This window comes from Cuculus canorus, chromosome 8 (genome assembly GCF_017976375.1).
Source record: "Cuculus canorus isolate bCucCan1 chromosome 8, bCucCan1.pri, whole genome shotgun sequence".
NCBI classification, from domain to species: Eukaryota; Metazoa; Chordata; class Aves; order Cuculiformes; family Cuculidae; genus Cuculus; species Cuculus canorus.
This window is the reverse complement of record NC_071408.1, coordinates 18,178,473-18,195,303: the sequence shown is the minus strand read 5'-3', so window position 1 is coordinate 18,195,303 and position 16,831 is coordinate 18,178,473. Positions and strand designations below refer to the sequence as shown.

Here is a 16,831-nt window from a genome sequence, read left to right as displayed (position 1 = left end):
TTTTACAACTTCCATTTAGCAGAGGAAAAACTGCCCATCAGAGCAAACCAAAGAAATAGTGTTATATATAATGAACCGTTACTACATGACTAACGAAGTAATTCATCTGCTATGTGGATGTAAAATTTTACTTATACTGGTAAACCAGAATAATGATTGCTTGTCTTCTAAAAGCTGAGGAGAAATGATCTTGTGCTCAGAGCTAAAGGCCAACTTCCTTGCTCTTGAGCTCTTGATCTTGTAATTAAACAGAAATTTTGTGCCAGCTACAAGGATGCTGGAGAGCATGGAAAATCCAGTCCTGGAGCTGAGATAGAACCACGCTTTCACTAGATTTCAAGATAAACTTCAAGTACAGAATGAAAATTGATCACCTGGGATGGAGGTTTTAGTAATGGCTTTCTGTGTCTGCAGATACATAGGATACATTTGTGATCTAATAGCAGATAAGCCTGTCATTCCTCACTGCAAACCACTTACTATCAAGTCAGTCACCCTCAGTCCAGTACCCTGTTTCAACAAGCAACGAAATGGCTGCCGGCCGTTCTGCGACATTCTAAGTGGAGAAACCAGAATCCTTACCACTTCCCAGGAGTATGAAAGAATGAAGTGAGTTGCTGTGATCTCCTACCATCCTTAGGAGCTTAATGGAAGGAGGCTTTTGTTTTGCTGTAATGTGTCCAGTATCTGTGCTGCATTCATTGCCAAACTTCCTGATAAGTGCAGGAGTGGATATACCAATCGAAAGTGGGTACCTAGTGTTGAAATAAACTGCCTGAGGGAGTTTGAAGTTGTCGTGTGGTGTGATGCCTTCACAGAGATAGGTTTGTGCTGTGCTGGTTCCCCCAGTGAAATGTTTCTGTTTCAACTAAGCCTAACGTGAAGCAGTGCTGAATATACACCCTCTGTTTGCTTGGCCTGAACAAAATGATAGCTTTTATGCTGACATTGTTGATGGGTGGTATTGGCACTGTGGAAAGGAGCTTAACTGTGCATTTCTTTTCTCCTCAAAGAGAATACCGCGTGCAAGAAGGGAAAGTCCTAATTCCACTGGGAGCCACTGTCCATGGAGATGTTGTTGTTTCTGTCTACCATATGAGATCAACCATTGGGGGACGCCTTCAAGCAAAGGTAGGAGTTTTGTTTAAATTCTCTTGTGCAGTAGAGGCAATGTAGCTAACTAAGAGATGGCTAAATATGGGGTCTAAGAATGCACGTGGCACTTGTGATATAGGAAGTTTCATTTCTGGGTAGTAGCTAACACAAGTTTGAGCATTGCCAAATGAAAACAAAGAAATGCATTCCATGGAAACAGGTATCGGTTTCATTTAATTGCTGAAGCCTCAAGTAGATTCCAGAACTAAAGACAACCATGGGCTGAAGGCACCCTGCTTTATGGAGGCAGCAGCAGCAGGGTTTAAGGCAGATGGAAATATTTGGATTTGAGAAGGAAAGGTTCTTCTTTCTGTAGAAGCAGCAGAATTAATTAGCTTATATAGCAGTTAGAATTAGTCTATATAGTAACTGTTAGTAAGGTAGGCTTAACTAACTGTCTGCATGTACTATAAACAAGTACTCAGTCTGGTGCTCTGTGTTTTTCAGATGACCAACACACAAATATTCCAAATTCAATTTCATACTGGTTTCATAGCCCTGGGAACAACCACACTAAAATTCACCAAGTGAGTACTATAAGCTGAATATTAATCAAACCTGAGGCATAAAAGCCTTATGAAAGCTAAAGGAGAATATTCACATCAAGTATGTGTGCATGCATACATTGAAAGACTTTGTATAGCTTTGCAGAAATATTCTTTCCTTTTTAACTGAATGGCTCTTGTCCCCATTTAGGCCTGAACTGGATGCCTGTGACTCTCCAGATAAATATCCTCAGCTCTTCCATGTTATACTGGAGATAGAAATACAGTCTACTGATAGACAAACTGAATTAACTCCCCCATGGGAGAACTTCACGACAAAAGACATCAATCCAACCATTCTCTTCTCCTCTCATCAAGAGCATCAGGACACTCTAGCTTTGGCAGGTAAGAGCTGCATGGTTTTGCTCACTTAATTTACATGCTTACCTACATGCTGGACTTTGTTTTGCTTGATTTTATTTATTTGGTGCTTTGTGCTACAGGTAGAGGTCCCACTGATTCCCCCCAGGATAACATAAGAAATGTTGGACAGAGTGCATTCTTCTCATCTCTCAGCTGGCAAGGTAGGCAGACTTGGTGTTCAAAGTAAAATCTCCTTTGAACAAGATAAACAACTTTTTTTCCCCACTCCCTGAAGCACAGAGTCAGGCTGAAGGATCTGATTGCAACGTGTCTTTCCCATTAGATCACAGTGTATTGCTGGTCACACCCTTATGTTGCAACTGAGTGGGAATTAATTTCCTACTGTCCTCTTCAAACATTGCCTGCTTGTGCTGATATGACAATTATTGGCATAGATCTAGTGTAAGGCTTTACCCTAGGCCTCCTTGATGCTAAAACCAAATTTAAGCTGCTTTCTTCTAATGTTGCACTTCATATATAGCACTGTGAGAACACAGCACTCAGAATGTTGGCCTGAAAGGCTGTTTGATAGTGCTGGACACCTTGAAAATCTCATGGTGCTGCTGAATGCAGCATTTCTCCTCTGGCCTCAGCACCATATTAAGTAGGAGCCTGGTATATGAGATCCTTGTGGGCACAGCTAGCAGGGTGTGGTTTATGTCTCTGTTCCTTTACAATGAGTCTTGTTTTTGTCTGGATTTTGAGTAATGGCTGGAGAACATCCTGGATGCTTGGTCCCAACCCAGAAGCTTGTTTGGTTTTTATCTGTGGGTGTTACACTTGCTGGCTTTTCAGGCTTGAGGAGAGTCCATTAACCTCTATTGTTGTTTCCTGATCAATAAAGCTGGCTCCTTACAATACAGACTAGTGAAGACTTCAATCTTTGCCAAGGACTCTTATTTTAAAATCTAGCAAAACGCTGCTGTGATAGTGTCAGTAGCTTTTTGTTGTGCATGTAAGCTGATTTTACTATGGGACCTTTGTGATGACAAAACTAACAGCTACCTAATTTTATTTTTAATCATCATTTAGATCAGAAATCTGACAAAAGTAGCTCTCACCCCACCTCAGAGGATCGAGCAGCGTTGGTACATGAGGAAAGCGAACAGTCAGATGACGAACTCTTGTCCCTTTCCAGTCAGCACAGTAATGCCAGTGGTGACAAACCTCATGGGACACCAAAACACAGCAAAAGGCAGCAAGAGCCTCCAGCGCCACCTCCGCCTGAAGACGTGGACCTGCTGGGCCTGGATGGTAGCCCTATGAGCAAGAGTTTTCCCTCACAGCCCACTGCTGCCCCCTCTAACTCAGACTTGCTGAATGATTTGTTTGGTGTTGGTGGGCCGAGTTCCCAGAGTCAAAGTGCACAGCCCACTGCTGAGGAGGTCTTCCATGTGGGGGGACCTGGATCTGTGCAGTCAACTCCTCGGCGTTCGGCAGCTTCAGCATCCCCATCCCCATCCCCAAGGGTAGGAGAAGGTAATAGAGGCCATGCCTAATGTGTAACTTGGATTACATGCTTTGAGAATCCCTGTTCTGTGCTGTTCGATTTGTCTTTGGTTCCACTCATCTTGTGATAATTAAGAGCTGCCAGGGATCCCAAGAGGCCAGTCACCTCCTCCACTCTGAGACACGAGTTGGTGCATCTTCACAGGCAAAAACACAAGCCAGATTATCTAGTCTGTTTCCTAAAACTGGAGCTCACCCAAGTGTTTGGCTGGCTCCTTACATTGACAGCCACTGGAGATCATCAATTTTATTCTTACTATGTGTCCCGAAATGAATATGAGGAGAATATGTATTCATTTAAAAAAAAATTAAATAAAAAAGCCTCTTGGGTAGACCCATAACAGTTTGATTTTAATTTCTCTTGTAACTTTAGGGGGTTTGGAGCTGTGATACTGATCCTGGACTATGAAATATGGCTAAGCAGTTCTGCTGTTTCTGGTCTTTCTGCGAACAATATAGACAATACGAGAAGATCTTTTGTTTCTTCAAAACCAGTCTGAGATCAGGCTGGCAGAAGGAGTGGCTGAATAGATATCAGAATGAAGGATCTTTTGGAGGGTTAAGTGAATGGAGGAGGGCAAGTGAAAATCATTTGTAAGTGAACAAGTGAAGAACCCAATCAAAGTTACTCATATTCACTGAAGGCCTCTGGAGCAGACGGTGGCCCAGTGTGACAGCAGGTCTCTGTGTACCACGCTGACCGGCACAGCCTACGTTTGGATTGGCCTAATCCTTTATGCTGTGGTTTAAAAGCCGACCTTGTCAATGTGTACCTAATTCAAAGAGCATAGTGTGCTTACTTAGCTTTTTCTCAGCAACTAATAATTTAATGCATTTGCAACATGTGCCAACTTTCTTGTACAGAAATGGTATTTTTTCGTTTTGTTAAGGAATTGCAGGCTTGGGCGATGCTGGAGCTGATGCTGGTAGCACCTACCACAGGATGGCTGTGCAGCAAACTTCTAGAGACTCTTCTTGAGTCTTCCTTTCTCAGCTAGAATGAAAAAAAAACCCAAAACCCTGCAGGCTTGAGGAGGTTTGTCTGCCTCTACACACAAACACCCTATTTGTCTGTGGTAGTTTTTTAAGCGAAAGGGACAGGAACAGTTATAATCTCCTTGTATTGAGACTTGGGAGGGGAGGGAAGAGGAGGAGGCTGACAACTGGAGGCAGGAGAGTGGAGAAGAATACAAGTTTCAGTGGAAAAAATCAGGCCACTTGTGTATGGAGAAGGTTCATCTTGCTGTGGCTGTTGTATGCTTAGTCTGAGAGCTTTCGCCCAGTGATGGGCAAGTTGTGTGGACATGCACCTCACAAAGCAGAGGTGCAACAAAAGTATGTGCAGAAGATTTCTGGATATTGTTGCCAAACTTTGCACAGACAGACTGATGCTTGAAAGAGAAAGGAAAATTATCACACAACTAAGTTGTCCCAAGCCAGGAAAGCAAGAACAAGAGCTTACAAGATAAGTGAAGGCTAGTAAATTATTGAATATCTTAAACAATGAGTATCATAAATGATCAGTAGCATCATTAACGTAGCACATGCATAGTGTCTCAGGATTGTATCTTTCTTGCAGTAGTACATATTGCATCTCTGTTCAAGATGCTCTTTACCTTAAAATTATTGACAAGAGAGAATTCGAGTGAATTCATACAAGTTTGTTATTTTTTTTACATGAAAGGAAAACAAGTTGATCAAAAATGGAGTTTGAGAATTAACTGGATATCTGTAACAAATGATGCGATGTAGGAAAGATGCCAAATTTTTTTTACAGCTATTTCTAAGAGACAGTCCTTTTACTCTTGACATGTATAACCTTTGACAGCCTAAAATCATCTTGGACTGTGTTTGGCTCTTGAGAGGAAGCAGGAATTGTGCCAGGGCTCTAATTCCAAGCTCCAGGCTGTCCCTCACCATCCATTTATGTACTGGCAGTACGTGCAAGTTGCAACTTCATCTGAAGTGTCTTAAGTACCTGTACTGGCTTCAACTGCTCCTAAACCCAGCCCCTGTCTTTGAAAAAGACAGATGGGATCAACATCTGTATTGCCATGACCAAGTCACGTGGCTCTCTAGATCCCCTAGAATTTGGCTGGGGTACTGATACGTTCCAGTTGCTCTCCCACAGTCTCATGCTGTCTCCTATTTGGTATCTGCAGGTATTAGTTTTTCTTCTCCACATATCTATCTCTTCTCCCTGAAGCACATTCATTGTACAAGTTAATGATTTAGTTTTCTCAAATATGTTTTCATAGCCACTGCCTTTGATCCATTTGGAAGCAGCCCTAAGCAAACTGGTCCAGACCTCCTGGGTTCTTTTCTTGGTTCATCAGCTGTCCCTGGTGATCCTTTCCTTCAAGCAACAAGAAGCCCTTCACCAACTGTGCACAGCGATCCCTTTCACATGGGTAAGAACGTGAGGCTCTTCAGTTGTATTTAAGTAAATGTGAAATGATGGGGCTATTAAGTACAAACTGATGCTTACCACAAAATGACTGTAAACCACAGAAACCCCACTAAACAGGAAAGAGCATTTTGTCTCCAGACTTAAAGCATACTCATTATTTGAAGTGGTAGGATGAGACTAGTTTTGCTCAAGTCTTATATTAATTAATAGCTATTTATATATATGAAAAAAGAGACCATATGCATATGGTCTCTGCCTGCATATTCCTGTGGTTGTGAAGTCTTCTTTGGTCCAAACTACGATTAATTGAGCTAAATAGAGCATGACGCATTAAGCCTGATAGAGAAAATGCATATCTTTTGGTGATTTTAGTTACAGGCATTGGCTTTCTTTAGATCTGATAATAACCCTAGCCAAATCCACAGTTGAATTGACTCATTTGAAGAGAAGATTTTTTTTCTCTTTCCTGGACTTTTTTCTTCTCTTTGTTTGAAATGTTCCTTAGCTGTCCCCTTCTCTCCCTGTAGCAAATTCTAATGTTGTAATCTTCTCTGAAACACATTCAGATATGAATTAGTTTGTGTCTGATAATCTAACACATGTCCCTTGAGTGCAAGAGTCTCGCTGGAAAGCTAAAATGACAAAGGAGGGAACTAGTGTGCTGCTGGCAGTGCTTGCATCCTTGCTTTGCCAAACTCAAGTATTGGATATTAACTGTGTGAATAAGACGGTTGGGTCACACTTGGAGCTGGCTGCACTAATGAAAAGAATTTAAATGGCATCCCAGCATGATGAGGTGTTAAATTACAGTGCTAGTGTCTACAGATAATGAAATGCTGGCAGGGTGAACTGTATAGATGTACAGACTTTGTTGATACAGGGGTAAAGGAAGGACTGTGTGTTTTCTTTCTGATTTGCATCTGTGTTGGCTGGTTCTGCTGAATTTGTTTTCTCCATCCTTGCCCTATGCATGTAGAGTATTTCCTTGGGTTGAGATGTATTCAGAAATGCTAAACCCACGTGTTACTCTAGTGGTAAGGTTTCTATGAATGAGTATATAAAGCCTCTGAATAAGCCACCATAAAATGAACACTGTAAATCTGTGTCCTTCCCTACCTACCTCTATATAATATGAGATCAGAAATAAAGGTTGAATTTGTAATGCCCATTGTAGGGGAGAAGTTCAGTTCTGATTGGTGAATGGTAGGTGGACACAGTACTGTCACTCCTGTACCTTGCCTTCTACTTTTCCTAGGTGCTGGATTATGTTGGTTTTGCTCTACTACTCTTAGAGATTTATATGTAATCATTCTGTTTAGCTTCTAGCACACCAACGGTTTCTATACAGCCAGATGTTTCCGGTGGCTGGGACTGGCCTAGCAAACCAGGTAGGTATCGTAAAATTTCAGGACACTGAACAAAAAGCCTTTAAGGCTTTTAAGCCCTGAGAGAGGAGAGGCAGATGGAAAATGCTACAGTGATTACAGAGATGAGGTTCCCTCTTTCTGCTGCTTAGCACTTTGACTAATACAATGAAACTTCAATCAGAATTTGTCAGTCTCATCTCAATGGCAGCAGGTATGCTGCCTGTTGTCCTGGTCTCCCGGTCATCCGGGTGAGGATCTGGCTAGACACTACAAAACTCCATCTGTTCAAAAATCTGGGTTTCCTTCCTCTAGAAACCAAGGCCTGCAGTTGGACAGGGACTCGGTGATAGCGTACCTAGTTGTGTTTCATTCCAGTGTAGAGCCAAGGGAAGGACCTGGAAAGTTCTGTGTTCCTTGGATGCCTCTAAATAATAGTGTGATACTTTGTAGTCGTGGGACAATATGTATGTCCTATCAAAAGTTGCTTCCTGAAGGCTTCTAGTCCTTAAAATATATTTATTTGTCATAATTACTCTTTCACTGCAGACAGTCTAGGAAACATTGCTGTTGCTGGCAGCTTGTCTGGGCCAGCGCTGAGCTGAAACTGCTTAGGAACCTGGCAGTAGTACTCTAAGTTTTAACGGCAGTCTTCTAACATCATGTAACTGAGTACTGGATAAGAGCTGCACTCATGTAAAATAGGGATAAAAACTGACTTTTTTTTTTCTTTTCTATATATTTTTTTTCCTTTAAGGTGGCCTAGGTGTGGGAAGTAAGTCAGCTGCCACCAGTCCTACAGGATCCCTCCATAGCACTCCCACTCATCAGCCTAAACCCCAAACACTGGATCCATTTGCTGATCTGGGAACTCTTGGAGCAAGTTTAGCAGGTTTGCATCCCTTATGTAAAGAAAAATTAAAAACCCTACCAGCTCTATTTTAGAGAAATAGGATGAACAGAGTGGTATGTGATGGAGAGCTCTAGGGATATTCTCAGCCTGCCTGCACGCCAGTGCTGCTTTCAAATTTCCCTTCTGCCTGATTCGGTGTAAGCTTTCACAAAGCTGTGCTTTTACTGATCCTCCATGAAAAAAACTGCTGATAACTTGTTGGGACCTCAGTGGATTGCAAAGCATAACCTATAGCTCATAAGTCTAAATGGTCTCTGGCTAACTATGCTCTGTGTTTGACTTCAACAGGAGAGCTGTTGCTACAGACCTTGGAGCACTGCCTAGGAGAGGACTTTGGCTCCTCAAAGCTACTGGGGTCCTTGAGGAATTGTTTCCTTCTAAACTTGACTCATTTTTGTCTGTTGCAAGGAAACCTGTGGAACCTTGCTAATCTGCCTCTAATTTGCAGTACTATCTAAAGGTGGAGTCTGAACCCATTTTCATTTGCACCTGGCTACAAAGGACTGTTTGTTTGACTGCTTAGACAAGCATCTCTTGTTTTATCTGAGAAAACAACCAGCAAACCCTCGAGCCAGTGTGAAAAAGGCAGTTCTGACAAATGATTTAAGTTTTCCTTAAAACTCAGCATGCCAGCTTCTCTGACTCTGGTAAATAGATTTTTCTTCACTTTGGCACTGCCCTCAGCTCTTTGCAAGCCATTGTGGTTTTATCTGATGTTTTTTTTCTCCTTTGCGTCAGTACCAGCATGGTTCTGGAATTAGGTTTCCCAGTTCCCTCTGCTGGATCACTAGCTGCTCTGCAGGAGCAAAATAAAAAGTGTGCCAAGACTCACGTCAGAGCCATCGAGGTGCTTTTAAAACATGTATTCTGTAGCAAAGTTATGGAGTTTCAAAATAAATGACTTGGCATCCACTGGACATTTAACCACATTTTTGTTGTTCATGACTAAGTCAAAAGCACTTGATCCAGTTTCCATGACATGTTTCAGAGCTCAAATTGAGTGTGGATGTTAGTCTCAAATAATAAAATTTTAACACTGTGTACTTCCCACCACAAAGTAAAGCAGAGAACCATCCCCTGAAATAATAAAGCACTGAAACACACAACTCGGTGGGATAGTATTGCATCAGCACAGCATAAGAAATACTATTTCAACTTATATCAACTTGATGGTGCCATCATAACACATAGCAGCTGTGGTTCCCAGTTAGTTGCACATAGCTTTCCCTGCGTTTCCCCAACAAATTGCTACTCCAGGTGCTGTCTTTTAAGCAGCTTAAAGAGCAGCGACAGGAAAACTGAAGAGCTTTGCTTCATGTTGCAAAAATAAGTTTGTGGCAGAGTTAAAAATAGAAGCCATCTGCCTGGGGGATTCTGTTTAGGTTCCCTTTTTGGAAGGCAAGTCGGTATCTTGTTTGCTAATACCCACCATCATTCCTTTCCCTCCGCTCTGCAGGTGGCCCTTCGTTTGCCAGTAAACCAACCACGCCAACAGGCATGGGTGGAGGATTCCCCCCCTCGCCACAGAAACCCTCTCCCCAGCCCATGGGCGGCAGTGGTTGGCAGCAGGGAGCTGGCTATGGCTGGCAGCAGGCACAAGGCAAAGCCCAGCCAAGCATGCCTCACGCCTCTCCCCAGAACAAGCCCAATTACAATGTGAGTTTCTCAGCAATGCCGGGAGCACAAAATGAACGTGGAAAAGGACCAGCTAATGTTGGTAAGCTTCTTGGAGTTCAGCATCCAAAAGGCTGGCTCCTTCTAATATTGCTTTGATGCTCAAACATCTTAACAGTTTAGGGTCTAAGCAAATATGTCATGCTGATAATTTGGTAATACATAACATTCAACACTTGTTGTCCTGTCCTAGACACTAGAACATGCTAATAGTTAGGGAATCCTATATTCCAAATGGGCTTCAGTAATAATAATTCAAAAGTAACATTGGCCTATACCTCTTTTCTCAAACCTGCATGTACCTGCATGTTCATTAGCACTGGGAGATTATTATAGAGGTACATGTAGGAGGGTGGCTTGAGTACGAAAGCAGTGTTAAATGCACTTGTGTTGTGATAACATCTTCAAACCTTTCTGGTTTTCAAGATTCAAAACCAAAAGTGTCTGCAGATTTTGAAGATCTATTATCTGGTCAAGGTTTTAATGCTCACAAGGACAAGAAGGGCCCCAAAACAATTGCTGAGATGAGAAAAGAAGAAATGGCTAAGGAAATGGACCCTGAAAAACTAAAAGTAAGCAGTTTTCTTGTTTATGCTCTTAAAATTGTTCAATGTGTCTTTTGTCCTTATTGTGCTGGAGATTGTTTGAAATGCTGCCCCTAAAAGGTGCAGGGGGTAGTAAGCCACTAGCCTTCCTGCATGTTGAGAGGTTACTGAGCAAATCTTTCAGACCATTTACTGCCAGAAGTTGTCTTCCTGTTTGAGCACTTATTCTAGTGTGCATCCTCCATGGCATTGCTGCATCCCGAGGAGCACATGCTGTCTTTCACTTTCCACAAAGTAGATGTTTAAACTTGATAGCATCAGAAACTTCTGTGCTCCCCATTTGCATTCCAGACAGCAGTTAGCTAGTGTGACCAGAAAAAAAAAAAAGGGAATGTCTGGAAGAATCTCCAATATCTCATCAGAATGAGAGATCCTGCTTACAAAATGTGTTATTTTTGTATAAATTCTGTTCTAAAATAGCTTATTGTAAATAAACCAGATAAAAGAGCAGTGATCATCTCTGCCTTTCCTTCTGCCAAACCCAGGTTCTGGTGAAATGAACTTGCCTTAAGTCAGAAAGGGAGAACTTTCTGGTGTTTGTTCATATAATAAGTTCTCCTGTCTTCCTTGGACATATGAACTTAAGTTAGACTAGATTTAAAACTCCAAGCTTACATTTCTATCCAAAACCAGACTGTGGCAAACTACAGTGGCTTGCTTGGTGTTACTGTCAGGGCTGCTGGTCTTCCATGTCACTCTAACCCTGATTAGCAGACACAGCTAATTGAACTAATCCTCTGCCTCGTTAATCTTGCCTGCTTTGGAATTCTCCCGTCTCTCCTCAGGAACAGCCAAACTACATGAAGTCACTACATAGCCAGACTTTCCCCTACATGAAAAGAAGGAAATTCAGTCTGTCCTGCTCTACATTTGGATTACGAAGCCACAAATTATATTTACAGAAGGATACAGAACTGAGAGGAAAAGCCCAAGTGAAAGCCAAGGAAATTTCTAGAAAACAGAATCAGTGAATTTTTGTTTTGTTTAACCTTGTAGAAAGTTTTTAACCTTTGGAACGTGTGTGCCAGCAACCATGCTGGACAGCTGTCAGGTCATCAAGTGGGCAATATTTTTTCCAATTCCTAAGCTATACAACTTCAGCAATTAATGTGGTGCTACTTAATGTGAGCAACATTCACCCCCAAGCCTTCAGCAAACTAAAGAACCCAGCTGGTTCTCCCTTCCCAGTACAATTCCCTTTGCTCTGATGCATTTCATTTAATTGAGTCAGTTCAGCCTGGAACTGTTAAATCTATTTATGCTTTAGTTTTCACATTTACTTCCTTTTCCCCCTCCTTTCCTCAGCTGTAGGCTGAGATGGCAGCTGCTAAGGGGGACGACATCATCTAGGAAAGAGGACTACCTGTTGCTTTATTTGACTGCTGGATTGCAGATAGCAAATAGGCCTGTGGAGAGAATTGAGGATCCTGTTCTAGAGCTTCAAAAGATTTGTATTGAAGCCAACTTTCAACATGAGTCTTTAGAAGGCTTAACTCTAAACATGCACAAGAGATACACATCCACAGCAGAATTCCAGTTGTGCTTACTTCAGGTGTCCGATTAAGCTTGCTAAAGAGCCACATAGTTAAACATTTAATTTATCTTTCAGCCTATTCATTCTCATGAATGTTCCTAAGTGTTACTAACTAAAGTATTTTTATCAGGGATGTTGCTCAAGGTATGTTGTAACTTTCAAGCAGTGATATAAAAATTAAACATGAAGTAGAATCATAGAATCGTAGAATAGTTAGGGTTGGAAGGGACCTTAAAGATCATCTAGTTCCAATAACCCTGCCATGGGCAGGGGCATCCCACTAAATCAGGCTGCCCAAGGCCCCATCCAACCTGGCCTTGAACACCTCCATGGATGGGGCATCCACAACTTCCCTTGGCAACCTGTGCCAGTGCCTCACCACTCTCATGGTGAAGAAATTCTTCCTAATGTCTAGTCTAAATCTGCCCCTCTCCAGTTTGTACCCGATCCCCCTCGTCCTGTCACCACAAGCCTTTATGAATAGCCCCTCTGAAGCTTTCCTGTAGGCCCCTTCAGGTACTGGAAGGTCACTATAAGATCTCCTCTGAGCATTCTCTTCTCCAGGCTGAACAACCCCAACTCTCTCAGCCTGTCCTCGTAGGGAAGGTGCTCCAGCCCTCTGATCATCTTTGTAGCCCTCCTCTGGACCCATTCCAACAGCTCCATAACCTTATCCATATACTTAACAAAGTAGAGGCCAACACATATCTTCCATATGTTTTCTGAAGTTTGGAAAGAAAAGGAAGGTGCTCCTTGGAGTCATTGCTGTCAAAATAAAGGATTTTTTTTCCTACTGGAATATCTAATGCAAGACATAAATTGAGACTCATCTTTTTCTCTCCAGATCCTGGAATGGATTGAAGGGAAGGAGAGAAATATAAGAGCCCTGCTGTCCACAATGCATACAGTCTTATGGGCAGGGGAGACGAAGTGGAAACCTGTTAGCATGGCAGATCTTGTAACGCCAGAGCAAGTGAAGAAGGTCTACCGGCGGGCAGTGCTTGTCGTTCATCCAGACAAAGTAAGGTTTTCCTAGTTTCACATTGTTCAGAAATTATTATTGTTCTCTTAATTATAAAGTGTTGCATGCCTAATTTATTGGTGCAAACAGCTTTGTGGAAAGTAACCCTTCAAGACTTTTGACAGTTTCTAAAAGGTGAGAACTCCAGCCACTCCCATCCCCAAGGCTGTGCTTGGCACAAGCTACTCCAAGCAACAGAGACTCAGTCTCCAGCTTTGATCACCCTCACATTAGAAACCCTATGGTAGTAAGGCTTCCACTTTTAATGAAATGGAGGCCCTGAGAGTTTCAGGGTAGCAGGCAAAGCTTGAGAAGATGTGGGCTGCCCAAAGGCTTGCAGAAATATGGGTTTTATCATTGAACTGTGTCAAGTGGCAGCTCTCTCCCTTCAGTGCAGGTAAAATGCCTCTGACAAAGCTTAGGTTACATTTTTTCGTCCTTGGGACTGCAGTGCTTTATCAGTTTTGGGGGGTTATCAGCTCTGAGGAGCAGAAGGGCCAAGGAATTCTTCAGCTGTAAACGAGGTAAGCAGCCCTCAACAGTAGCTTATTATTGTGAAAGAATAAGTGAAAACCATTCATGGAAAGTGAACCATAACTGTTTGAGAATTTAGCTGCTTGAATGTCAAGTTTTGTAGTCTAATTTGGTAGATGTGATATACCTCTTTCTGTTTTATTTCAGGCTACTGGGCAGCCATATGAACAATATGCAAAGATGATATTTATGGAGCTAAATGATGCCTGGTCAGAATTTGAAAACCAAGGACAAAAACCCTTGTATTAGGTACTTTCTCAGTCTCCACTACAGACCTGTGCTAGTGCTTATATAGTCTTTTGTCACAAATGTCACAGATCAACAAAACTCTGGATGTAAATTCAGAAGTTTCAGAAAACTAAAAGCCTAATACTTACCATGAAGAACAAGGAAAAGATTTCCTTATACTCCTATCTAGAATCCTGAGTTCAGAGGAACTGTAGCCACCTGGCTTGCCATATGAGGGCCATGGGGTTACAGCTCCTTGTACCTTTTTTTTTCCCTTTGGATTCAAGCAGTATAAGAGAGAATGCATTCTCTGAAAAGGTGGAATTGTTCTGTCTCAGACACAGTGTAGCTGGTGAATTTCCTACTTTTTGTGATATGAGTTATGGCAACACTTCAGTTGAGTTCAATAAGTAGTGGTGAAGCCCAAATTTTGATGTATGTTCTTTCTAAGTTTGGATCAAACGTTATCAAATTTAAGTGCTCCGATGTGGTTTAGGCACACTTCTAACAGTCACCATTTGCTGCTTAATTTCTCATATAGTATAGTATGCCTGAATAGAAACAAAACCAAATCCTGAGTTAGATCAGTGTGGCAGCAGCTCACTGCTGCTTTGTGCATTAATACTGTACTTCACCTCACAGTCCAGCAGTGAAATGTGTGTAAGAAATTCCTTAGCATTATGGAGCAAGTGTCTTCTAAAACAAGCAACAAATACTTGATGTTAAACAGCACCTTGTTGGTCTGTTAAAAAGCTGTTCTGGGGGAATAAGGAATTGGGGGCAAGGGTAAATCCACATTTGTAAAAGCGAGGAATAAGCATGTACTGCATTTCCCATGAAGTTCTCATCAATAGCTTGAAACCATCAAAGAAAATATCAATAAGGTAAACTAGTTTTAGAAACTTCACAGTCTATAGGTAACACTTCCCCTCCTGAGGATTCAGAAGGCTTTCTCCAGCCTACTTGTATCACCTCTATGCCTTTATCAGCCTCAGAGCACTTGTTAAAGGCTCTTGGCAAAATGCAGCCTGCTGCAACTTCACTTTTCAGACCATGGTGTACAAGCTGTTGTGTAGGCACCTGTGGACCGGGTCTGATTTTTGAGGTAAATACAGTGCAATTTGATTATCTTTAAAGTTTATATTGGACCAAAGCAGTAATGTCACAAGAAAATATCTCTGATGCTAAAGCTGAAGGATCGTTCTTAGTTAAAACCAAGTTACGCTCTTCACCCCAATTCTGGCATTCTCCTTTTGTGGAATAACTAAAACTAGCAGTTTATTTATGAACATGTTGTATCTGTATTTGAGCTTTGAAAGAGCAGGTATATTCAGAAAGAAATAATTTGTATTTATGGCTTAAAGAACAAGTTGCCATCCAATGTGAGTCTTAAAGCTGGTGGTTTTTAAAGACAATCCACTTGTTGTTGCACTTACATTTTCAAATGGCAAAACTTTTACTGCAAAGACAGTGTGTCAAAGTATATTGCTTTCTGTATAAAAGTCATCCTTTTGTTGTATTGGTCCATTATTTACTACCATTAATTGAAAATGTGAAACCAACACATAGGTCTCCTTTTATATAAAAGACCTTAAGATAATAGTAACAAACTGGATGTTATTTATTAATGTTTTGATCCAGTATGTGCTTGTCTTATTTAAAGAGATAACTGGAATGTGAATCATGTTCCTGTGATTTGTTGGTTTATTGTTTCTCATTCACATTTGTAGATATTGTGACCTATGCCTATATAATAAAAAGGATCTCATTACTATAATGTACTTTTTTTAATAATGAAAACTACATTAGCTTTGTATCGAGTTTGTCATGGCACATAACTCTGGGTACTCATGCATTCACAAAATACAAATCCATCATTAAATTTTATCTACCAAAAGAAACCGTATCCCACTTAAGCTTTGATTACTTCCATCCCTAATGTTTTTATGGATGCATGAAAGTATTAGGATGTATGTATAACAAAATAGTTAACTAAAAAAAAAAGTTCTTGTCATATCTGGTAGTGGCAGAGGTTATCAATGTTCAGGTTTACTGTTTGACTAAATTATTGTAATTTTTGTAAATACGGTATATACCTAATGAAATTGTGACTGGTCTAAAACATTTGTATATACATTAAAAAGAGCAAATTAACATGTTCGGGTACGTTTTGTGCTTGTGGGGAAAAAATTCTACCTTCTTTTTTTCAAACACAGTTCAGAAAATTTCTCCGCAAATACTGGATACACAACAAGGAATCCATGTGTGTTAAAAAGGAATGTCTTTTGTCTACAGTTTCTTACATGTGTAACTAGCTCTGCTTCTTGTTGCTATAGCACAGGGTTGGGTGGTACCTGCCTGGTATGCATATGAGGTCCTACAAGAAAACCCCAATATTGTGCTTGTAACTCTTTTTTTATTTAACAAATTAAGAAAATCAACTATGACCACCTTCAAAACAGTTCCCTTCTGAGCTAACACACAGCTACATCCGATGCTGCCAATGTTCAAAGCAATTCCACAAATTATTTTCTGAAAGACTGTTGAGGATCTCTGTTTGTTCTGCTTCCACATCAGATACTGACAAAGAATGGGTTGTTTTGAGTATGGACTTGATCTTTGGGAACAGGCAGAAATTGCAGGGAACTAGGTCTGGTGAATAAGGTGGGCACTCAAGCATAGCAACGTTATTAGCTAAAAACTGCTTCACAGAGAAAGCATTGTGGGCAAGCACGTTGCCTTGATGTTAACTTGCTGTTCTCTCTTACACACCAATGTTTTCTGACCGAGGGTAAGAAAATGTATGTATTTGAATGTGCGTCCGCTTGCACTGAGTGAAGTGATCAAGTTGAGCCTTGCGTCACTGTGACTGGTTAGAACATTTCTATAACCATCTCTCTGTCTCTCCCCTCCCACTCTTAGTTCCTGGGTTGGTGTTGTGGGTTTTGTGTCAGACCTTGTAATGTTAGCCATACA

The 16,831-nt window shown here is 41.2% G+C and overlaps 1 protein-coding gene across 2 annotated transcripts in view; it reads left to right on the top strand.

The window, feature by feature from the left end:
* Positions 1-16,011, top strand: part of DNAJC6 (DnaJ heat shock protein family (Hsp40) member C6) — a 49,629-nt gene extending 33,618 nt beyond the window's left edge. For both annotated transcript variants that reach the window (XM_054073281.1, XM_054073280.1), the window contains 13 exons: positions 415-609; positions 1,014-1,131; positions 1,603-1,682; positions 1,852-2,045; positions 2,144-2,224; positions 3,096-3,542; positions 5,831-5,983; positions 7,302-7,370; positions 8,104-8,238; positions 9,716-9,976; positions 10,360-10,505; positions 12,917-13,093; positions 13,775-16,011. In XM_054073281.1, the coding sequence (XP_053929256.1) occupies positions 415-609; positions 1,014-1,131; positions 1,603-1,682; positions 1,852-2,045; positions 2,144-2,224; positions 3,096-3,542; positions 5,831-5,983; positions 7,302-7,370; positions 8,104-8,238; positions 9,716-9,976; positions 10,360-10,505; positions 12,917-13,093; positions 13,775-13,876 (2,158 nt within the window). In that variant the 3' untranslated portion in view covers positions 13,877-16,011. The remainder of the gene's footprint in view (positions 1-414; positions 610-1,013; positions 1,132-1,602; positions 1,683-1,851; positions 2,046-2,143; positions 2,225-3,095; positions 3,543-5,830; positions 5,984-7,301; positions 7,371-8,103; positions 8,239-9,715; positions 9,977-10,359; positions 10,506-12,916; positions 13,094-13,774) is intronic.
* Positions 16,012-16,831: the final 820 nt, after the last annotated feature.